We start from the raw sequence: 22,654 nt of genomic DNA, 5'->3' as shown, positions 1-22,654 counted from the left end.
AGCTCAGCACTGTGGACATTTGGGGCTGGATGATTCTCTTTTTGAGAGAGAGTAGAAAAGAGAGGGAAGGACAGAGAGAAACATCGAGGTGAGAGAAACACATCGATTGGTTGCCTCCTGCACACGACCCCACCAGGACCCTTCAGTTTGCAGGCCAACGCTCTATCCACTGAGCCAAACCAGCCAGGGCTGAGATGAGGTTCTTGAAGACAGAAGGTCTGGCCAAGAGTTCGTGCCCAAGACCAAGAAGAAAGGAGACTCAGGAGAGTACAGTCAGGGGGGAGACAGGAGGCAGTGCCCAGGGAGCTGGGTATGGGAGGGTCACTAAAGGTGGCGGAGGGAGGGTGCGGGCGGGAGATTCCTTGGTGCGTGTGCTTTTCACTCTCTGGGAATCTACATCTATAAAAACCTAAGCGACCGTCCGACCAGAAGCTATGATGCACAATGACCACCAGGGGGCGGACGCTCAACGCAGGAGCCTGCAGAGCTGCAGTGACTTGGCAGCTGTGGTTTTCGGGTAATGCATCCAGAACCAGAGAGGAGAAAGCCCAATTCCGGGATGCGTCACCCAAGAACCTCCTTCTCGAAATCCGGACCCCTTGGGGGGATGTCGGAGAGCCGGTTTCGGCCGGATCCCCGCAGGCCAGGCCGAGGGACCCCACCGGTGCATGAATTCGTGCACTGAGCCTCTAGTCATTCCAATGGGCAGTAAGCTCTGAAAAGCAGGCTCTACAGCAGGGTGGGGAACGTCCCGCCCGAGGGCTGTATGAGCTCCTCGAAATCGGGCCCTGCCAAGGCACTAGGGGTGAGTTAATTAAATGTTTGACCAAATAGAGCAGGCTAATTTTTCCGCTGATAATTTCGTATGGCCTGATAGTGATGTAATGAATGTCCAATGGCCCTGGGCAGAAGGAGGCCCCACCCTGCCCTACAGAAGCTTTCCTGATGGTTCTCTCCAGCAATTTGGAAACAGAGTCTGGAGGGAGAACTGACTGATGGCTGGTTTCTTAGCAACCAGAGTCCAGTATGTAACGAAGTGGCCCTGCCCTTGCATGTGAAGGACAAGGTCAGGTGGAGTTCGAACCATTTCCCCCAGTTGAGGCCCTGTCTGAGCCACCTCCAGGTGGGACGCCTCAGTGCGTGCCACTCGACGCGCCAGGTGAGCCCTGGCCGGTTGGCTCAGTGGACAGAGCGTCGCCCACGGACTGAAGGGGGTGGGCTGGTGCCTTGGTTGCAGGCTTGATCCCCGACGGGGGACCATGTGGGAGGCAACTGATCCATGTGTGTCTCTTTCTCTTGTCTCTCTTCCTCCCTTCCACTCTCTCTAAAAATCAGTGGAAAAATGCCCTCTGGTGAGGACAGAAAAAAAAAAAGGCCAAGGCGACCATGGGACCCCTGGCCTAGAATCCCCCCAGCAGCCACGCGGCAGTTCAACAGCGGCAAGGGGTGTATTTGGCGTAAAGAAGCTTGTGTTACTGAGTTAATGCAGAAGTCTGGCCTCCGCGCACACGCACGCGCGTATTAAATAGAAACCGAGGGGCCACAGTCGCCCACGACACACGGGAGGGCCTGGTGTCCACACACACTCCGCAGCGTTTGGCAAGTTTTCCACGTGCCTCCTCGGCGCGGACAGTCCGTCTGAGGCTCCGTTTGGAGGGGCACCTGGCCCGAGGGGCGTGCGAGGCCGCGAGCCCTGGGCCGCCGGGTCCGTGGCAGGCCCATGGCGCCGGGCGCGGGCGCGGGTCCGAGGGCGGGCGGCCGGCTCACAGGTGCTGCAGGGCCTCCTGTGCCTGCTCCGTGTAGCCGTCGTCCCGGTGGGCGCGGGCCCACTGGCCGAAGGACTCCTGGCCGTGCGGGCCCCGCTGCGTGGTGGCCAGGCGCTTCTTATCCCGGGAGAAGAAGCTAAACCTGCGGGGGAAGAGAGCCGTGAGGGCCGCCCTCGGGGCACAGGGCGGCAAACGGGCGGGCGGAGCAAACCCAGGCCCGGGAGGAAGGAGCACAGGGGGTGCGGGCGGAGTTAAGCTGGAAAGCAGCAGGGATTGGTGTCACGGTCACGGCCCCTTGGAGGGGACGGTGTGGATGGGGAGCGCACCACCTCCTCCCGCCCCCTAGGAGGGCCGCCCCGCTGGTGGAGGCGAAGGGCTGCTGGAAGCCTCCTCTCGGCCGCCTCAGCCTCAGGAGGCGGGGCGCTGAGCCTGAGGCCACGCGTGTGAGAGGCGTGGGGCGAGCAGGGGACGTTTCCGTATGTAGTTACGATGTGTTTATGGAACGAATCAGCACACCTCAGAGCCCAGCTGGCCTGGATGTTACTGCTCGGGAGGAGGCAAAAGCAGGGACGTAAGGAAAATGAGACGATTAAAAACCCACGGACGGGACATGTGGCTCTCCGATTAGGGAAACACCGCGACTATCGGACGTGAGTGCAACCTGGGAGACGTCATTCTGGAGCGTCAAAAACTGACTTATGGTGGAAGCCTGGCGGAGCTGTCACCTTGTGAGAAACAGCAACTGTAGCCTGGCCCTGGTCAGTGTGGCTCAGCGGCTGAGCGTCGACCTATGAACCAGGAGGTCACCAGTTCAATTCCCGGTCAGGGCACGTGCCCGGGTTGCGGGCTCGATCCCCAGTGTGGGGCGTGCAGGAGGCAGCCGATCCAGGGTTCTCTCTCTTCATTGATGTTTCTCTCTCCCTCTCCAGTCTCTGAAATCAATAAAAACATATTAAAAAAAAACCTGAATGTAGACCACGAGGCCTTTTGAAAACAGCTGCCTACTGATCACTGACCCATCGGAGTGCACCAGCCAATGCCCAGAAGATGAAGGTGGCATCACAGGCCGTTTCCAACGAGGTCTGCGGCCTCCTCCTGGGCAGAGACCTGGGCCCGACCGTCCACCTGGCTGGCCCCTGGAGGGCTTCTAACCTCTTTCCGCACTCCCCGCCTCCAACAGGTTCCTTTGAGCCTCACCAAGTTCTCCTGAGTCGTGGTTTCTGACCTTGGTCAGCGACCCAACTGCTCAGCCACGCTTCCCGGGCACAGGGACAGGGAGGAGCCACCGAGAAACCCCAGCTGCAGATCCACTGTGTGTGGTTCCCTGTCTGCTCGCCTGTTCGCTGTGTGTGTGTGTGTGTGTGTGTGTGTGTGCGTGTGCTGTGGCCCATGGGGCTCAGTGTGAGTCCCATCTGGGTGACATGACTGGCCTCTTCCATGGCTACTCGGCCCTGCAACCACCTCCCAGCGGGAATACGTGGTCCTTCCTCGCAGGCCTGGGGCGAGTGGATCTGTCGGGAAACCCTCCCTCCCGGCTACGACCTCTTCCGTGACAGGTGCGCGAGGGGCTGACGGAGGCATAGCCTGCACCCCGGGCCACGTGTGAGCTCATTCCAGGGGTCGTCAGGGCAACAAGCCGGCCACAAACACAGCAGCCACACAGCTGTCACGTGCCCTCTCCGCCCCCCTCAGGTAAGCAGGCCAGCCACGTGCCACTTCCGTCCAAGGGGACCCAGAGGGAATCAGCACATAGGTCCCCCCGTTGCTTTTCCTTTAAAAAAACACACACAAAAAACACACAAAAAGCCAGATCAGCTCGACTGGTGTGGCTCAGGGGTTGAGCATCAGCCTATGAACCAGGAGGTCAGGGTTCGATTCCCGGTCAGGGCACAGGCCCGGGTAGCGGGCTCCATCCCCAGTGAGGGGCGTGCAGGAGGCAGCCGATCGATGATGTTCCCGTCTCATGATGTTTCTCTATATAAATCAATTAAAAATATTTTTTTTAAAAAGCCAGATCGACTAGCTTCCTGCTGTCAGCTTGGCAAACACAGAAGTTTAGAAAGCTGGGCGTGAAGACTGAGAACACGTGTTAGTGTCGCGGGGGTGGGCGAGGGCTGGGGGTCGCAGTGGGCGTGGTTACTGACCCGTCACTTAAAGGACCTTCTTTACTGGACCACGGACAAGGTGGGTTTAGAACAGAAACAGAAAAGACAGAGAGAGTTATCGGTGGGCAGAGCCGGGACGCCCGGGCCTCACGAGGCCGGCCGCCGTGAGCGGCACGTCTGAGACCGCGCTCCACACCCACTGCCCCGGGGACACGCAGGTGGCGGCCATGCAGCCAGTGCGGCCAAGGGCACGGGCCAGCCCAGCGGCAGCCGCAGCAGCACACACGCCCCAGGCCAAGCTCAAAACCAGATCAGAAACACCCAGTGCCTACGAGGGACACGAGTCGTCGCACGGGCTGCAGGGTGGGGTCGTCGAGGATCAGTCCAGCCGCTACCATGGGCATTATGGCTGTAAAGATCCTGCTCGGAAAAGTACAGACAGACAGACAGCGATGAAAGAGCAGGAGGCACGGAAGGAGGCCCGCCCCACGCACACCGGGAGGGCGGCCCGGCCCGTGTGACGGCGGAGCTGTGTCCCCCCCCCCCCCACGCTGTCCTAAGCCGGGGCCTCCGAAGGTGATCCTGTGGGAACAGGGTCCCTCAGATGTACTTGGTTAAGATGAGGTTACAGGGGAGCAGGGTCCTTGTAAAGGGGGGTGTGGAGACGGACACGCACACAGGAAGGACGGCCAAGGGGGAGGTCAGGTGAAGGTTCTAGAAGCCAACAAAGGCCAACACCAGCCCCAGGAGAGAGGGCGGGGCAGACGCTCCCTCACGGCCTCAGGAGGAAGGACCAGCGACACCCTGGCCTTGGACTTCTAGCCTGCACAGCGAGGAGCCTGTCTGTGGTATAAGCCGCCTGGTCCCCAGCAAACCACCCGGCAGGTGAGAACCAGGCAGGTGACAGCCCCCGAGGGAGGACGGGCAGGGCAGGCCTGGGGCGGGACGGCCGCCTACAGGAGGGCGCGTCGGGCCCCTAGCTGGGCCAGGACAACCAGGAGCGCCAACCAATCCACTGTCTCGTATTTTGAACAGCTTGGCTTTTTCTCTTTTTGGGTTTTTCTGGGAGGTTGGCTGGCAAAGGACATAAACGAACTGTTTTGGACGAGGGTGGGAGTCTCTGTGTGTGGATCGCCTTTGATGTGCGCCCCAGAGTGGCTGGCATCTGGGCAGGACCCCCCGGACGGCTGCTCACGTGATGGTGAGAAGAGGGGATGCCTTCTGCCAAATGATGGGCCCTGCCCCTGGCCAAACCAGAGGGCACAGTCAGCTTTCCAGGGGCTCCAAGCCACACGGTCCTGCACCCACTTTCGCCAGAACCCCCTCTCAGCATGACAGTGCACTCCAAAGACACAGGCTTTGTGTGGGGATGGCCCTAGGCGTGGCTGGGCCTTCTGCCTGGACACACGCCGGCCAGACTGATGCGTAGGGGCCCTGGGACACGGGCCTGTGTGGCCCCTGAATGGGTGCCCCTGCCTCCCGGTGGGAGCCCCTGCAGAATCACCTCCCTCCAGGGAACGGCCCACCAGGAGGCAGCTGCGTCCTGGGTGCCCTGCAGCTGGTTTTAACTCTGGAAGCAAACCAGGCGCGGCCCCAGCTATTTCCAGGCTGAACCGGGAGGGTGGTGGGGAGGACGGGACAGCATGCCCCGCTGCCCCTACCGCTGCACCCCTGGTGGCCGCTGTCTGACCCGCCGCCTCCCTGGCCCCCCTCTGCCTGCTTCCTGCCTCCGGCCAGCCCCTCCGCTCTGAGCCGCAGGAAGCAGCTGTGTGGGTCCCTGGGACCCCGATCGGGGGCTGGGGCCACACAGAGGGGGCACCGGTGCCTGGTGTCCGCTGGGGACGAGCTGGAGTCGCTCAGACGCTCCCGCGTGACCTGCCTGGCAGTGCCAGCCGGCCTCGGGGCCAGCAGCTGCGCGATCACAAGCTATTCTTGGACCATCCTCTGGGCACATTGTTTTGACTGGCAGCGGAGTTTCTGGTTCCCTTGAGCGGTTCAGCCCAGAAATGCAGACACTGGCGCCTGGGGCTTGTGGGCCTGGAGAGATAAGGGAACTGGGCAGCCGGCCCACAGCTGGCGACTCAAGTGGGGGGGAGAGGTGGGGCCGGGAGGAGGTGGGACAGCCCGGGTGGCAGACAAAGGGCCTGGGTTAAGTCCCGACTCCCAGGGCCTCACTTTCTTCTGAGAAATGGGGTGAAGGGTCCCAGCTCAGAGCCACCCCTGACTCGGGGGGAAGACAATGTCGCTCAAGTGCTCCAAGCCGGTTTATAAACTCTCATCACAATCTCAAAGGCTCTTGTGATGCAAAGAAACACTGATGTAGGCCCGGCCGGCGTGGCTCAGTGGTTGAGCATCAACCTAGGAACCAGGAGTCAAGGTTTGATTCCCACTCAGGGCACATGCCCGGGTTGCAGGCTCAATCCCCAGTGTGGGGCGTGCAGGAGGCAGCCGATCCATGATTCTCTCTCATCACTGATGTTTCTCTCTCCCTCCCTCTCCCTTCCTCTCTGACATCAATAAAAATATATTAAAAACCAACAACACTGCAGTAGCTGTAAGTCTAGTTGAGGCAAGGATAGGCTGCTCTTTCTTGCGTGTCCTCACAGCGCCCCGGGCCTGACTCTGCATGCATTATGCACCAATAACTAATCAATGAAGGTACGGAGGGACAGGTGGGTGAGTCCCCAGAGCAACGCAGAGATGCGGGGCGGACCCGGGCCCATTCCTCACCTCTCGAGCTGGGGTTCCAAGCCCTTAAGCAGCAGGAGCCACGACCCCCCGCCCCCAGCCTCAAGGACACACCCCACCAGACCCACTCAAGCAAGCCTTCCCCACACCTCTGCCCAGGGACCCCAGGAGGACTCGGCACCCACACAGAGGTGAACTCAAGTCAAGGGCAGGCCCCACGCGCCCGGTTAGGCCTGTCTCGTCTCAGCAGGAGCTGGTTAGTGACAAGCCTGGCCCTGGGGCAGGTGCCCAGGAGGCGTGAGAGGCCAGGGAGCTGCCAGGGCAGCCGCCAGCGAGCAGCCGTGGGCCGGAAGCTCGACACTTACAGTCGCTTGATCCCAGACTCCGGCTGGGGGGACATTCTCGGGTGGACGATGGGCGGGGGCTGGAGCATTCGATTTTCCTCTTCTATTTCTTCACTGGAAGGGGGTGAGAGGCGGAAGGCAAGAGTCAAAAATTCCAGGAGAGCTGGAACATTCCAGAAGGGTGTTGTCTGATGGCCTGGGAGGACTTGCACTTGGAATAAGGGGGCCCCGGAGGCTGGCACCAGTGGCCTCTGCCTGGGGGGCTGCCCCTGGGGGAGGGGGGCATGGCAGTGAGCAGGGAGGGGCCCTGCAAGCGACGGGCACAAGGGCCTGGGACCCCTTGGCTTTGGGACCGTGTGCGGCATCTCAGGGACGGGACCCACATCTCCATTTCCAGTTTCCTTTGAAGATTCCAGCCAAAGAACTACGGCGGAACCTCGCTTCTCGACCGTCCCCCACCTCGAACAATTCCCTTCTCCACCCGACGCCCTTTCGTGCCAATACCCGTACGCGCAGCCAGCACCTCAGGGGACAAGGGAGAGAATACGCAGGCGTGAGGGTTTCCCACTGAACGTCTCAGCGAGTCGCGCTGGGAAAGGCTTCGAAGCTGTTCTAGAAGAGGTTCTTTTTGCTTCTGTTGCTGCTTATCATGATCGTTAAATTTTCCCTTTTTACTGTAATTTCCTTTCCTTTTCGTTAAATGCTCATTTACATTTTGTGTCCTCTTGTTTTTAAAGTGTTTCTTTACAGATTCAACAGCACAAGAGACAAGTTCTGAATATAAGGAAGGTTAAAACGGAATCATTTGGCGTCTGGAACGAATTAATTCAATTTACACGGTTTCTGACGGGAAAAGGCTTTCCAACAGCCTCCGGAACCACGTAAGTTCAAGAAACGAGGTGCCACTGTACTTCCTGTTTCCTGTCTCTGCAAATGCTTTGTGTTTTCTCCCGTCTGTAATACGCCACCCGCCCCTCAACCTCCCCCCTCCCCCCCCCGCCCAGTCCTGAAGGGTACCCTCTCCGTTAGAGCAGGCCCCGTTCAAATGCCACCTCCTCCATGAAGCCTTCCCAGAATGAGACTTCGGCCAGAGAGAGGCCCCAGAACAGACGCAGATGCAACCCTTGTCTTCGAGGAGCTCACTGTCCACAGGCTCCGCACGACCCCTGGGGGCCGCTGGGCTCCCACTGAATCCCAGGGAGCGCGCCCCCGGGGGAGCAAGGGCTCGACCAGAAGGCTCCGCACGACCCCGGGGCCGCTGGGCTCCCACTGAACCCCAGGGAGCGCGCCCCCGGGGGAGCAAGGGCTCGACCAGAAGGCTCCGCACGACCCCGGGGGCCGCTGGGCTCCCACTGAACCCCAGGGAGCGCGCCCCCGGGGGCCGCTGGGCTCGACCAGAAGGCTCCGCACGACCCCGGGGCCGCTGGGCTCCCACTGAACCCCAGGGAGCGCGCCCCCGGGGGAGCAAGGGCTCGACCAGAAGGCTCCGCACGACCCCGGGGGCCGCTGGGCTCCCACTGAACCCCAGGGAGCGCGCCCCCGGGGGCCGCTGGGCTCGACCAGAAGGCTCCGCACGACCCCGGGGCCGCGGGGGCTCCCGGAGGCTCACCTCTTATAGTACGCCAGCTCCTCCTGCAGCAAGAACACCTTGGACTTGAGCTCGTTCCTCTCGTGCAGCACGTCCCGCAGCTCCTGCAGCGTGAAGCGGGGCCGGTTGGGGTCCCTGAGGTCCATGGCCGCCTTCTCCGCCTCCGAGATGCTCTCCTCCCCGCCGGGCTCCGCCTGCAGGAGGCAGAGACGCTGCTGAGCTCCTGGCAGCGTCCTGTCACGCCCACTGCCCACCCTCCTGGCCCCCGCAGCTCGCCCAGGGCGCTATTTTAGGCACCCGCGGCCTCCGCTCCCCTTCTGTGAAGTCCTCTGGGGACGAAAGCCGGCGGCCACCTGTCCATTGTCTGCCTTCTCAATTGCCCAACCGGACACCAGACCCCGCGCCTCCCCACCTGACTCGGGGCTTCATTACCAGCTGCATTCAGAGGCGGCCAAGGAGGAGAATCCGCACACCAAGGCCGCCACCTCAGACCCGCTGTGTCCCTCTCCCAGCCTCTCTCAGCCCGCTGCGAGCGATCGATCGATCGGGCCAGAGCAGCTGGGATCAGCGCCTGCGCATAATTCGCTCTACCTTTCCATTTGTGATTAAGTCACGTGCCTCTTCCCACTTGTGACCAGCCTTCTGGTCGAGCCCTTTCTCCCCCGTGGCCGTGGGCATGTTCCCTGGGGTTCAGTGGAAGCCCAGCTCGGGGGGTGGGGGCAGAGGGTCACACGGACGGATCCCAGCATGCTAAGTCACCTGATCCAGGCCAGATCCAAACCTGGTCCTCCCACCCTCTGCCAGAAAAAGGAACTTTAGACAAATGACGATAAGCCCACTGACATGGCTCTGTGGTTGAGCGTCGACCTATGAACCAGGTCACGGTTCGATTCCCGGTCAGGGCACAGGCCTGGGCTGCAGGCTCCGTCCCCAGTGGGGGACGTGCAGGAGGCAGCCGATCCATGATTCTCTCTCATCATTGATGTTTCTCTCTCTCTCTCTCTCTCTCTCTCTCTCTCTCTCTCTCCTTTCCTCTCTGAAATCAATAAAATAAAAAGAAGGAGGAAAAGCTCAGGACGAGAGGGAACGCTCCAGAACAGGAGAATGAGGGATTGAAATAAAGACCCTCCCCAACCCCCCAAAACAAACACCCCACAGCGGCACAGGCCAAGGGGACGCGGCCTGGGTCAGGGGCGGGGCTGGGATGCTGGGCTCCAGAAGGCATCCTGGGAGCTGGACAGGCTGTTCTGGGAAAGGACACTTGAAAGGAGACACCCCCCCCTCGAGGCAGGGCAGGTGACAGAAGGGCCACTTGGCAGGCAAGGGGGTGGGGTGGGGGGAGGGGGTGACCCGGAGTCAGCAAGCGGCAGGGCAGCAGGAAACCCAACCTGACACCCCTACACACACACCAGCTGGGGATCAGAGTAGGGCCCCCGCCCACCCAGGAACCAGGGGAGGAAGTGCTGGAGGACTTCGCCTCCCAGGAAAGCGCGTGTGCGGGACACGCCTCCAGCTGGGCTGTGGTCAAGGTAGCCCTCTGCACAGCTAGACTCTGACGGTGCCCCCACCCACGACCCGTGTGGCTGGTGCCCGGTACATAGCAGGAGCTCACTAATGGCGACATTTCTCTTCCCCTGCCCGGGTTAACCACGGAGCGTCCCTGAATGTCTAACACGCATTCAACCTGTGTGAAGCGTTAACCTTGTGCTGCTGGCCACTGAGCTAATGAGATGAATCAGACAGGAATGTGCAGGTGGAGGGAAGAGCCACATAAATGGAAACTCACACGGTAACAAGCACAGTGAAAGGGTGCGAGACACCCAGCTCTACGGAGGGTCGCAGAAGGCGTTACTGCAGATGTGGTCTCCGTGCATGGGGTCTTGATGGATGTGTAGGAGTTTGCTAGGAACTATGCCTCCCTCCACCCCGTCTCTGCCCCTCATTTTGTTTGGCTCTGACTGTATTCTAAGACTTTTAATCAGTGGCCAAAGAGTTTAGATCAGAAGACTTCACACTAAAGCTTAGGTTTTGGGCTTCCTTTTGAATAAAAATGGGAAGATTGGGTCACACTGGACCCGCACGGGGACACTGTTGCTGCGTAGCTGCTACTCTCGGTACCTGCTCTTCCCACGGCTGCTGACTCCCCACAGCTTTTTCCTTCTCGGCCTCGGCCCCTGAGGCCTCAGGGGCCCCTTTGGTGGCCCCATCTCAGGCTCCACACTCCCTCCAGGCCCTCCCTCCCCGGAACTCAGGTCCTGCCGTCACTGGGGCAGGTCCCAGGTTCCTGAGTCTCTGGGAGGGGCCATGTGACAGGCGTGTCCTCCCCCTCCTCCCCGGGGAAGGCGAGAAGCCCTCAAGAGGTTGCCCAGAGCTGGGAAGTGCCAGCCAGCGGACCAGACGCTGGCGGGTTTCCCACCACAGAAAGGAAGGGGCAGTGCCGTGCGTGATGGAAGCTGGGCTGACGCTACGGTGGCCTCACACTGCAGGGCACTAACCAACCAGTCAGCACGTGCACACCCTCAACCGCACAGTGCTCTGTCAGCCTTATCCAACACAAATGAATCCGTTCACACAATGAGCCTGGCTGGTGCTGCCAGGTGGCTGGCCATGACCCAGGAGGTCACGGCTCGACTCCCGGTCAGGGCACACGCTCAGGGTGCAGGGGGCGTGCATGAGGCAGCTGATCAGTAATTCCCTCTTATCACTGCTGTTTCCGTCTCTCTGCCCCTCGCCCTGCCTCTCTGAAATCAATTAAAATATATAAATAAACTGAGAGAGGCTTCCCTTCCCCGAGGCCTTTGGGCGCGCTGCCGGCCCCTCTCCGGGCCTGTGTTTCTCCATCTCGCCCTCGATAACCCAACAATATGCCTAGGAGCCCTTCCCGCCGGACTGGGGGACCCCTATAAACACTGCTCACATGGGGGACCCTATAAACACCGCTCTCAAGCCGACATCTCCCCTTGCTCAGCCCATAGGCTGCCATCAGCCCCACCGAAGGCTCTGAGGAGCCCGAGCACCCTCACTGGAGGAGGGAAGGCTGTTTCACAGGGAGTGTCTGAGCCCCTTAGAACTTGGGGGCTTCCCAGGAAGCTTGGCCATCAGGTCCTGCCTCTTGGGCCGCTGCCTGGGGGCAGAGGAGGGACAGCTGGGGGCTCGGGCTTCTCCGGAGGCCACGGGTCCTGATGCAGTGCCTGGGGCAGCCCCGATCGGCCCGTCCCAGCCGCCATCGGCCGATCGGCAGCGGGCCTTCTAGGCTTACGGCACCAGGGACCGTGGCGGTGGCCTGGGTTATCTCGGATGGTCCGCTGCTCCCGCGAGGCGCCCTGGGCACAGCCGGAGGGAGGAGCCCAGCCCGCTGCTCCCTGGGGAGGTCGGCCTGTGCAGAGGCGTCAGGGAGGGCACGCCTCCGTCAGGGCCTCCATCCCGAGGCCGGGCCCCCTGCGCATGCTTCCTGCTGCCTGGGCCCGTCATGGCCCCTTCCTGTGCCCCAGGCCCAGCAAAGGGGACCAACTGTGCGAATTCAGCCTGAAACCCGGCCTCACCCGATGGCTCCTGTCCACTTTCCTTGTGTACTTAAAAGACCACACAAGCCTGGCCCATGGCTCAGTGGTTGAGCATCTACCTATGAACCAGGAAATCAGGGTTCAATTCCCAGTCAGGGCACAGGCCCGGGTTGCGGGCTCCATCCTCAGGGTGGGGCGTGCAGGAGGCAGGAGGCAGCTGATCCATGATTCTCTCTCATCATGGATGCTTCTATCTCTCTCTCCCTCTCCCTTCCTCTCTGAAATCAATAAAATTATTTTAAAAATAAAATGTAATTTATGTACCGTAAAATCCACTCTTTTAAAAGTACAGAATTCGGTGTTTTTAGTCCACTGAGTTGTGCGACCATCACCACTAATTCCAGAAATTTTCATCACCCAAGGGAAACCCTAGCACTCACTCCCCATCGCCCCCCACCCCTGGCCCCCAGACCCTGCAGCCACCGTCCGCTTTCTGCTCTGTGGATTTGCCTGTTCTCGACCTCAAGTCACTGGAATCATGCAGCATGCGGCCTTTGTGTTGGCTACTTTCATGTAGCATGTTTTCTAAGTTCATGCATGTTATGGCGTGTGTCAGCACTTCATTCCTTTTCATGGCTGAGTAATATTCCACCGATTGGACAGACCACACTTTTTTTATCCATGAATCGTCAATGGACATGCAGGTTGTTTCTACCTTCTGGCGATTGTGAGCAATGCTGCTATGACCTTGTAGTATGAATCGTAGTTACTGGAATGAATGAGTGAATGAGTGAGTGAGTGAATGAATGGATGGAGAATGGCAGGTGCCCCGTAACCACCTCTGAGCTGCCTACTCTGGGCTACAACGCTGGGGGCCCAGACCTGCCTCTACCCCCGCTGTGTGTCCTTCAGGCAGCGGCTAGCGCTCTCTGGGCCTCCGTCCCTTAAAGCATCCCGGGGAAAAGGCAGCCGGAGCCGGCGTGCACTCACCTCGGGCTCCTCCTCGCCGTTCTGGCTGGGGTCGCCCCGCAGCCGCTCCCGCAGCTTCCCGAGCTCCGCCCGCAGGCTGCCCATCTCCTGCTCCTTGGTCTGCAGGTCGGCCTCCAGCTCGACCTTCTGCTCGATCAGGGCCTTGCCCTGCGCCTCCACCACGGTGATGCGGTGCCGGAGGTCGTGGTTGATCTTCATCAGCCGCGTCTGCTGCTGCTGCAGCTGCGGGGGGAGAAAGGCCGCTGACGGGGCGCCCCGCGGGGCTCAGGCCGCGCCCGCACAGGCAGACCACCCGCGCGTGCCGCTCGCACTGCCCGCGTCTCCGTGGGCTTGACATGTGTCCACATAGCTCTGCCGGTGCCAGAGGCGGGCCATGTGTCTATTTACTGTGGTGACTTTATGGCAGATGGAAGACACGTGTCTTGTTAGAACAGGAAGACACTTTCCCAGCAGATGGAAGTAACATGTCTGGAGACAGGGGTGAGTGTTTTGTGTTTTTCTTTTTAAATTATGTTGTTATTGGTTTTCGAGCGAGAGGAAGGGAGAGGAATAGAGAAATAGTGACATCCATGATGAGAGAGAACCATGGATCGGCTGCCTCCCGCGAGCCCCACACTGGGGATGAAGCCCACAACCCAGGCCTGTGCCCTGACCCGGAGTTGAACCCTGACCTCCCGGTTCATAGGTCGATGCGTAACCACTGAGCCACGCCGGCCAGGCAAGAAAGGGGTGTGCTTTTCCAACTCAGGCAGAGACACCCCCTCCCCCCAGCAGCCTGGGAACCATGCCCTCCAGGGGGAAGCCTCAGGGTCTGAGCCAAGGCTGAGCGGGCCTGGGGCCTCCCCAGGGTGTGGGAGGCAGGAGGCAGGTCCCTCCCGCTGTTCCAGGGCTGGGCCCGCCAGGCCTCAGGCAGGATCCGCACCCCACGGAGCCCATGGAGTGAGACCGGGGGGGGGGGGGGGGACGGGAACCCCCTGAGGGAGCTCTGTCTCTGGCTGGAACCTGCTGGCCGGGAGGAGGGACGCGGTGGGGCTGGTCACTCACGGCCTCGACGTCCTCGCTCTTCAGGCCCAGCTCCCGGTCCTTGGCGCGGATCTCGTCGCGCTGCTTGTCCACCACCTCCTTCAGCTTCTTCATCACCTGCCGCTCCCGCTCCGACATGCCTGGGGGGGCAGCGAGACCTGCAGGTGAGCCCCGCCCTGCCCGCGCGACCCTGCGCAGCTCCCCGCTCCGCCCCCCCACGTCAGCACTTTCTCACGGGACAGCGCCCCGCCTGATCCTTTCAGGGGTCCTGGGGGACAGTGTTCGGCAGGTGAGGGACCCCAGGCCGGGCCAGGCCAGTCACGCCAGCTCAGGGTCCGCCTGCCCTGGTGGTGGCATTGTCTGTCCAGAACCCAAGAATTTTCCAGACCCTTGGGTGTATCTTTTTGTTGTCGTTAATCCTCACCTGAGGATATTTTTTCCATTGATTATTTTTTAGAGAGAGTGGGAGGGGGAGAGCTAGACAGAGAAACTTCGATGTGAGAGAGACACATCGATTGGCTGCCTGCCACATGCACTCTGACCATGGCCAGGGATCAAGCCTGCAACCGATCAGGATCGAACTCAGGACCCTTCAGTCTGCAGGCCGATGCTCTAGCCCAGTGGTTGGCAAACTGTGGCTCGCGAGCCACATGCGGCTCTTTGGCCCCTTGAGTGTGGCTCTTCCACAAAATACCGACTTCTGTGCATGGGCCACGAAGTTTCAATCGCACTGTACGTGCGCGCCCGCACGTGGTATTTCGTGGAAGAGCCACACTCAAGGGGCCAAAGAGCCGCATGTGGCTCGCGAGCCACAGTTTGCCGACCACTGCTCTAGCCACTGAGCCAAACAGGAGAGGGCCCTTGAGCGTATCTTTGCAGCCCCATCTCCCTGGTCCAGTGGCTTGACACCTGCAGTTGGTCCCCGCAGGTGCTAACAAGTAGTTTCTGCGCTGCCGCCCGCTGACCGAGGTCTGACAACAAGGAGCGGAGGTGCTGTAGAACCTGGAGTGTCCAGGCCGCGGGGGCAGGAGGCTGCCAGGGGCTCTGAGGGCAGTGCCTGCCACGCAGGGCTGGCTCCTCTCACCCCATCTCGTGACGGCACCCCTAAATCCTGTCTCCGCTAGGCCCTCAGTCTAACTTCGAAGGCCACGCCTCCCAGGGACCCCTGGCCCGGCGCCTGTCCCTCTCACAGGTGAAGGATGCCGCTGTCCCTGTGTTCCCATGGTTTCCCGAGCAAATAAAAATAACCGGGGAAGGCACAGCACGCATGGCATCCGCCTGGTCTCCCGCCCGGTGGGGGTGGAGCCTCCCAGCGAACCCTCTGGGCGCGGAGCCACGCGAGAATCACACCCTCCACGCGGCTGTTCATAACATGCTGGCCGGGACGCGCGGCTCTCCCACACGGAGGGAGCCGTGCGCACAGGGCGACGGTGGGCGAGGCCGAAGCCCCCGGGGCTCGGGTCCATGCCTGGGACCCTGAGGCCTCTGGGCCATCACGTGGGCAGGCAGGGGCGTTCCCAGGTCACCCCCAGAGGTCTGGGGTGCCCTGCAGAAACGTCACAGACAAGATGGCTACGGGTTCTTGGATAAGTCAGCATAGTTGCCATAGGACCCAGCAATTCCGCTCCTGGGGAGAGACCCCAAAGCACTGAACACACAGGTCCACACAGACACCCTGAGCACCGCGTGCACCTCTCTCCCCCCGTCTGCTGCTGCTGCTAATCCTCACCCGAGGGTATTTTTCCATTGGATTTTCGAGAGAGTGGGGGGGGGGGGGACACATCAATGTGAGAGAGACACATCGACTGGTTGCCTCCCACAGGGCCAGGGATCGAGCCTGCAACGGAGGTACGTGCCCTCGACCGGAACTGAACCCGGGACCCCTCAGTCCAAGGGCCAACGCTCTATCCACAGAGCCAAACCGGCCAGGGCCCCCCCGTTTTACTTCTTCCGCTCTGGTGCCCAATGCCTGGTTCTTATGGGGAAGGGGAAGGGAAGACCCAAAGCCCAGGAACCCCGCACTGTCCCCGAGGGTCAGGGTCAGGGTCAGGGTCAGGGCTGACCCCACGCCGGCCCAGCACTGGCCACCACCCGGGGCGGGGCCTCCCTGTCTGTCCACGTGTCTATCTCCGCACAGGAGACAGGCTCCCGGGGCAGCGGCTCCCTCCCCGCCAATGTGTGTCCCCAGCGCCCAGAAAAGCCAGAGAAGCGAGGCCCCGGGAACAGTGCTGAGCGAGCCCCTCTCCTCGTCTCCCGTCCGTCCCTCAGTTCCGCTCGGGCAGTGACCGCGGCCGCAGGAGAAAAGGCTTCGGAGATGAGCGTCGCAATCGCTCAGGGACCGTGCCCGTGACCGTCCCCCTGATGGGCGCGGGAACAGCCTTCTCCCGCGCCCCCCCCCCCCCGCCCCCTCCTCCTACCTTCGTGCTTCTGGAACTCCTCCTCGGAGAAGCTGACGTCCTTGTGGGAGAGGCTGGTCATGAGCTGCTTGTTCTCCTCCTGCAGCTGGGCGATCTGGGACAGGAGGTCCTGCGCCTCCCCCCGCCACACGTCCTCCACCAGCTCCAGCTCCTGTGAGGGCGCGGGCGCGGTCACGGCCTGCCAGGCTGGGGCATCGGGCACACTGGCCCGCAGGGCAACTTTGCAAACGACAGGAGGCGCCCTTCCCGTGTGGACCTGCCCAGGTGAGACCTGCCCAAGGTCCGCCACGGGCTCGCAGCACCTGCTACCTGTCTGGACAGGACGGAGGAAGGAGCAGCCGCTCTGGGGAGCCCACACCCCTGACCTTTGGACAGACCCTCAGTCAGGACAGACTTCTCTCCAGGGAGCGGGAGCAAGAGGCTGCAAAGACCCCGGGGGCTGCCACCTGGCCCAGAGTTCTTCGTACGTCTCACACGGGCATCTCTTCGAGCGTCCTGGGCCAGCTCCTTAGCCACTGCGAGCCTCAGTTTCCCTCAGCTGAGGAGCCCTAACATGACTCAGCCGTGAAAAGGAGCAAAGCACCGACACGGGCCACAGCGTGGATGAACCTGGTAAACATCGCACCAGCCTGGCTGCTGTGGTTCAGTGGGTAGAGCGTCAGCCTGCGGACTGAAGGGTCCCGGGTTCAATGCTGGTCAAGGGCACAGGCCCGGGTTTTGGGCGCAGTCCCCAGTGGGGGGCGTGCAGGAGGCAGCCGATCCATGATTCTCTCTCATCATGGATGTTTCTATCTCTCTCTCCCTCTCACTTCCTCTCTGAAATCAATAAAAATACATTTAAAAAATAATAAAATAATATTAAAAACAAAACATCCACTAAGTGAAAGCGGCCAGACACGAAGGCCCACACAGTGTAGGATCCACTCATGGGAAACGTGCCGAGTAGATAAATCCACAGGCAGAGCAGCCTGGCCGCTGTCCGGGGCAGACGCTGGAGGTGGGTAAGGAATGACTATTAAGGAGTATGGGTGTGTTTTTTAGAGAGAGAGGAAGGGAGAGGAGAAAGAGCCACCTCCTGCGCGCCCCGCATCAGGGATCGAGCCCGCAACTTGGGCATGCGCCCCGACTGGGAACCGAACCAGCAACCTTGTGGTGCGCGGATGACGCCCAACCCACTGAGCCACCCCGGCCAGGGCCATCCGGGTTTTCTTTTCTGAGCAATGAGAATGTTCCAAAACGGACTGTCGTGATGGGTGGACAGCTCTGCGAAATGACTAAAATCATGGAGGTGTATGCTATAAGGGGTAAGTGGCATGATATGCAAATTATATTCAATAAAGCTGTTACCAAAAAACCTGGCATTTTGTAAAACTGCAAACTCGGCAGCATTATCGCCGCTGCCCGCACAGAAGGCTGGGGAAAGCGTGGACGCCGGAGCCTGCTTACCGGGATCGAATGGTCTCCGCCAGGTCCTAGCTGATGTTGGACAAATACTCAACCTTTGGGAGCCGGGGACACCAGGCAAGGAGTGTAATCTGTCCCCCAAGGGGCCCTCGTGAGGGTAAATGGCTCATGGGCACAAACCATCTGGCAGTGCCAGCACCAGGAAGGGCTGAGGCGGCTCCTCCCACAGCGGTTTCCTCCCACAGCCCGTCACCAGCTGGCCCGGGGGCCGGATGGCAGCATCGCCTCCGTCTGTCTCCGGAATAAGCTCCTAAATCCGCTCCCCTTCTCTAGGAAGCTCGTGGCATGGGCAAAGGGGTGCAGTAACTAAGTGCTCGCACAGCGGGCTCAAGGTCACAGGAGAGGTGAAGGGCAGGGCCTGGGTTCGATGCCCCGTCAGGGCACAGGCCCTGGTGGCGGACCCGATCCCCCGTGGGGGCCGTGCAGGAGGCAGCCGGTCCATGATTTTCGCTCATCACTGATGTTTCTATCCCTCTCTGCCTCTCCCTTCCTCTCTGAAATAAAAATGTTTTTTAATAAGGTATGTTATTAAAATTAACCTCATCTGTGTCTCTTCATCAATGTGACAAGCCACACGGTATTTCCATGGGGCGGCACTGTGCTGGCAAGGAGGGTCCCTGAGGGCCAAGACCTCACCTACTGCGGTCCCTGCTCTCTCCCAGAACAGTGTCAGGCGCACAGTAGGTACTCAATAAATAATTCTAACGAATAAACAATATATGCTACTTACATTACAAGCCACTGGGCCCACACAGCCACTGCTTGCCAACACTTGTGTTTCCTGCCTCCCCAATGCCCACCCCCCACCAGGTGAGGACCCTGCTCTCCCTCTCTCTCTCTCACAGGCCCCCCGGGAGGCAAGGAGCATGCTGTGACTTGTCAATGGGCTTGCAGACTCAGTAGCCAGGGAGAAGGAAGGAGGGAGGGAGGGAGGGAGGGATAAGATGGAGGACATTTTCCACATTGTGGAAATAACACCTTGAAGAGCCTCTGAGATTGCAGGGGCGGGGCGGGCTGGGGGTGGAGCCGGAGGACTCTCTCAGTTCGCCAGGAGAACAATTGAAAGGGGCTGGGGCTGGGCTGGGGACAAGGCTGTTGTCCTGGGATCGATGAGCCTCCTCCTCAGTGTTTACAAACAGGCCCTGCCCCTGAGCACACTGGTGCAGCCTTCCAGAGGCGACAAGGGCAGCTGGCCGGGCATTCCACCCACTCCAGGCCTGGTGGCCCCCGCCGTCTCCCAGGGGGGCCTCTCCGCTGCAGAAGGACCAAAGCCGGGGGTGCGGACATGGGTGCTAGGACTCTGTGTGACCTGGGCTAAGCCCCTTGGTCCCTGTTAAGAGGCATGAGGGGCTGGGCCAGTGTGGCTCAGTGGTTGAGCACCGACCTATAAACCAGGAGTTCAGGGTTCAATTCCCAGTCAGGGCACATCCCCAGTAGAGGGTTTGCAGGAGGCATCCGGTCAATGATTCACTCTCATCATCGATGTTTCTCTCTTTCTCCTTCTCCCTTCTTCTCTGAAGTCAATAAATTAAATTTAAAAAAAAATTTTTTTTTAAGAGCCATAAGAGGGTTTCAAAGATCCTTCCCTCTCTGAGAGATGGAGCCCCCTGGGGCAGGAGTCAGGGTGCCTGGGATGGAGGTGGGGTCCCTGATGCCAGTGAAAACCTCTCCGGGCCTAAAGACAATGTTAACAAAGCCCTCACAATGAGCTGGGCTCTGTCCCAGCGCTTGACATACATGAACATACATGACATCCATGACATAGTCCTCACCACAACCCTACGAGGTGGGCACTGTTATCCCCTTTCACAGCTGGGGATACTGAGGCACAGAGAGGTGCGGTGACTTGCCCGAGATCACACAGCCCCTGGGCGGGAGGGCTGGAAACCAGGCTGTCTGGCTCCAACGTCCCTGCCCTGGGAATCGCGACATCAGCTGCAGCACCAGGTGCCGTCAAGCTGGCGGGGTGACCTGGGAAGGAAGCGCTGCCTAAGTCCTGGGAGCTTGAGTTTCCTTCCTGACCCCAGGGCACAGGGACCTCTGAGGACAAGCCCAGTCCAGCCTCACACGCAGGTGCTCTCAGCTTCCCAGGACCTGCCCTCCGGTTAAGACTGCAGACACCGCCCTAACCGGTTTGGCTCAGCGGACAGAGCGTCGGCCTGCGGACTCAAGGGTCCCAGGTTCGATTCCGGTCAAGGGCATGTACCTTGTTGCGGGCAAATCCCCAGTGGGGGTGTGCAGGAGGCAGCTGATGGATGTTTCCCTCTCATCAATGTTTCTAACTCTCTATCCCTCTCCCTTCCTCTCTGTAAAAAATCAATAAAATATATATAAAAAAAAACAAAAACAAACAAAAACACATTAAAAAAAAAAAAAGACTGCAGACACGGCCTGGGCCCGGGCTATTTTCCGTGGAAAAACACTCAGACCTCAAAGGACCTACTAGGCCAGTGATGGCGAACCTTTTGAGCTCGGCGTGTCAGCATTTTGAAAAACCCTAACTCTGGTGCCGTGTCACACATAGAAATTTTTTGATATTTGCAACCACAGTAAAACAAAGACTTATATTTTTGATGTTTATTCTATGTATTTAAATGCCATTTAACAAAGAAAAATCAACCAAAAAAATGAGTTCGCGTGTCACCTCTGACACGCGTGTCACAGGTTCGCCATCACTGCACTAGGCCGTAGGCGACGGCCTGCTGGGGGTTCAGAGAGGCGCAGCGTATTTCCTGAGGCCACACAGCCAGCCGGAGCCTGTCAGGCACCTGGGCCCCAGGAAAGGCGTTTCCTCCTGTTCCCAGGCGGAAGGTGTCTGACAGGAGCTTCCCGGAGCTGAGGGCTTGACCGGAAACCAGTCTCCCACTTCCTCCTCTCCAGGCACCTGAGCTGGACGCCTGGCCCAGAGGGGAGGCCCTGAGTCACCAGCCCACAGGGCAGGGGCTCAGCTTTGAATCTGCCCCAAATCGTTGCCTTCCCCCAATTCATTCTTTTAAAATATATTTTTATTGATTTCAGAGGAAGGGAGAGGGAGAGAGAGAGAAACATCCATGATGAGAGAGAATCATGGGCCGACCGCCTCCTGCACGCCTCCCACTGGGGATGGAGCCCGCCACCCGGGCCTGTGCCCCGACCGGGAACCGAACCCTGACCTCCTGGTTCAGAGGCTGACGCTCAACCACTGAGCCAGGCCAGTGGGCATCCTTCCCCAACTTAAACCACGAGAGACACTAGAATTGTCTTCACTGGGGACCCGGCTCTCGCAGCACTAAGGTGGGACAGGTCCTTACCCCCCCACACACCCTCCGTTTTTCATCTGTGAGATGAAGATCATTCCCACCTCACCTTGTGAGAACCAAAGATAAAATCAAGGGGGAGAGAGCACCTGGGAGCACAGGCTGATAACCCAGGAGGAAGCCTGGGAAGCGATTTGCCAAGAGGAACCCAGGGACCCGGGTCCCCCAGGGGCTGGAAGTCACGCCCCCTCTGCTGTCAGGGCCCTGAGACAGAAGGAAAAAGGGGCCTGTATCTCCTCTTCCTGGGTGACAGGGAAGGGCAGGAAGCTGAATCCATTTCTGAAAAAATGTAATATTATCTGGGCCGTTTAGATGCTATCTCGATACGTTCTATTCTAAGTTGGCTGCTATTACTGTCACCATTGGACCTGCGAGGAAATCAAGCCCAGAGAGGTTAAGGAGCTCGCCTGAGGTCACAAAGCTATTGAATGGTCAAGGTGGGATTGGAACTCGGGTCTGACTCCAAAGAACTGCCCTTCATCCCCGGGTGGTACAGGGCAGTGTCCCCGGCTGGGCAAGAGCGGGCCAGGGCGCCCCCCACCCCCGACCGGTCCCTCCGCCTGCCCCCCAGTGGCCTCTGCTCTCCTCGGGTCCCTGCCTTCCCGTCCGTGCGCGCGCCCCGGGCCGACGGGCCCCTGGCCCGGAGGGGCTCCCCGCGGCCGCGGCCCACCTTCTGGTGCTTGCGCTCCTTCTCGATGCGGTCCACCCTCTCGAGGCGCAGGCGGTCCAGCTCCAGGCGCAGCTCGTCCAGCTCGGGCGCGACGTGGTGGCGGCTGACCAGCACCTCCAGGATCTCCAGGACGCGCACGACCTTGGGCATGAGGCGCGCGATGGCCTCGCAGCCGTGCTGGTCGATGACCCGCTCGAACTCGTGGCCCACCAGCGCCGCGATGTCGTACACGTCCATGACCGTCAGCTCCGCCACGTTCTTCTCCAGCGCCGACCCCCGCTCCTGCTCCTCCATCGCCCCGCCAACTAGTGCAACTCCCCGAACTCGCCCTCCCCGCGCCCCTCTCCGGCCGCGCTCAGCGGGCCCTCGGGCGGGGGCGCAGCGGGCGGGCGGCCGGCATGGGCGCGGGCGGAGCCGGAGCCGGAGCCGGAGCCCGGGCGGCAATCCGTGCGCGGGAGCCGGCGTCCGCTCGGCCCGGATCCTGCTCCCAAGTCGGGGGAGGAGGAGGAGGGGGAGGAGGGGGAGGAGGAGGAGGAGGCGGCGGCGAGGAAGGCGCGCGTGCGCAGGCCCGCGGCGCCTCCCAAGTTGGGAATCCGAGTTGGGCGCTATGGAGGCACGGGGTCTGGCCGGAGAGGCGGCCGCGCTGCCCTCGGAAACAGTTCTCGCCCGCGGGTCGTCCCCACGCCCAGGGCCTGGGAAGGAAGGGCGGCCGCCGCGGCTCCGGGAAACTTTGGCGGCGGCGAGACCGGGTGACCGACTCCCCCCGCGGGGATGCCGCGCGCCCCGCCCAGATCCCGGCC

General features: G+C 60.6%; 1 protein-coding gene across 3 annotated transcripts; it reads right to left on the bottom strand.

The window, feature by feature from the left end:
* Nucleotides 1–1,429: 1,429 nt before the first annotated feature.
* On the bottom strand, nucleotides 1,430–22,650 carry RILPL1 (Rab interacting lysosomal protein like 1). 3 transcript variants are annotated; one of them, XM_036307375.1, is made up of 8 exons: nucleotides 21,855–22,650; nucleotides 16,425–16,575; nucleotides 14,029–14,147; nucleotides 12,985–13,206; nucleotides 8,513–8,685; nucleotides 6,925–7,017; nucleotides 3,911–3,934; nucleotides 1,430–1,908 (listed from the first exon to the last, which is right to left on the bottom strand). In XM_036307375.1, the coding sequence occupies exons 1-8, from the start codon at nucleotides 22,146–22,148 to the stop codon at nucleotides 1,764–1,766; spliced, it is 1,221 nt and encodes a 406-aa protein (XP_036163268.1). In that variant the 5' UTR covers nucleotides 22,149–22,650; the 3' UTR covers nucleotides 1,430–1,763. The 3 variants fall into 3 exon arrangements, with proteins under 3 accessions (XP_036163268.1, XP_036163269.1, XP_036163271.1); XM_036307378.1 differs by lacking the exon at nucleotides 3,911–3,934 and adding an exon at nucleotides 4,204–4,291 and having other exon boundaries at nucleotides 1,770–1,908; nucleotides 21,855–22,641; XM_036307376.1 differs by lacking the exon at nucleotides 3,911–3,934 and having other exon boundaries at nucleotides 1,764–1,908; nucleotides 21,855–22,638.
* Between the last annotated feature and the right edge of the window lie 4 nt (nucleotides 22,651–22,654).

This window comes from Myotis myotis, unplaced genomic scaffold (assembly GCF_014108235.1).
Source record: "Myotis myotis isolate mMyoMyo1 unplaced genomic scaffold, mMyoMyo1.p scaffold_m19_p_47, whole genome shotgun sequence".
NCBI classification, from domain to species: Eukaryota; Metazoa; Chordata; class Mammalia; order Chiroptera; family Vespertilionidae; genus Myotis; species Myotis myotis.
The sequence above is the reverse complement of the archived record's forward strand: the minus strand, read 5'-3'. Positions and strand labels throughout refer to the sequence as shown.

What these genes read in the sequence shown, in the direction of transcription:
- RILPL1 (XM_036307375.1), bottom strand. Translation starts at nt 22,148, where the DNA reads ATGGAGGAGCAGGAGCGGGGGTCGGCGCTGGAGAAGAACGTGGCGGAG. An exon ending in AGAGCGAGGACGTCGAGGCC is followed by an intron (nt 13,207 to 14,028) that starts GTGAGTGACCAG and finishes CTCCCCCCGCAG; the next exon opens with CTGCAGCAGCAGCAGACGCG. An exon ending in GAAGGTCCTTTAAGTGACGG is followed by an intron (nt 1,909 to 3,910) that starts GTCAGTAACCAC and finishes CTTCCCCCGCAG; the next exon opens with GTTTAGCTTCTTCTCCCGGG.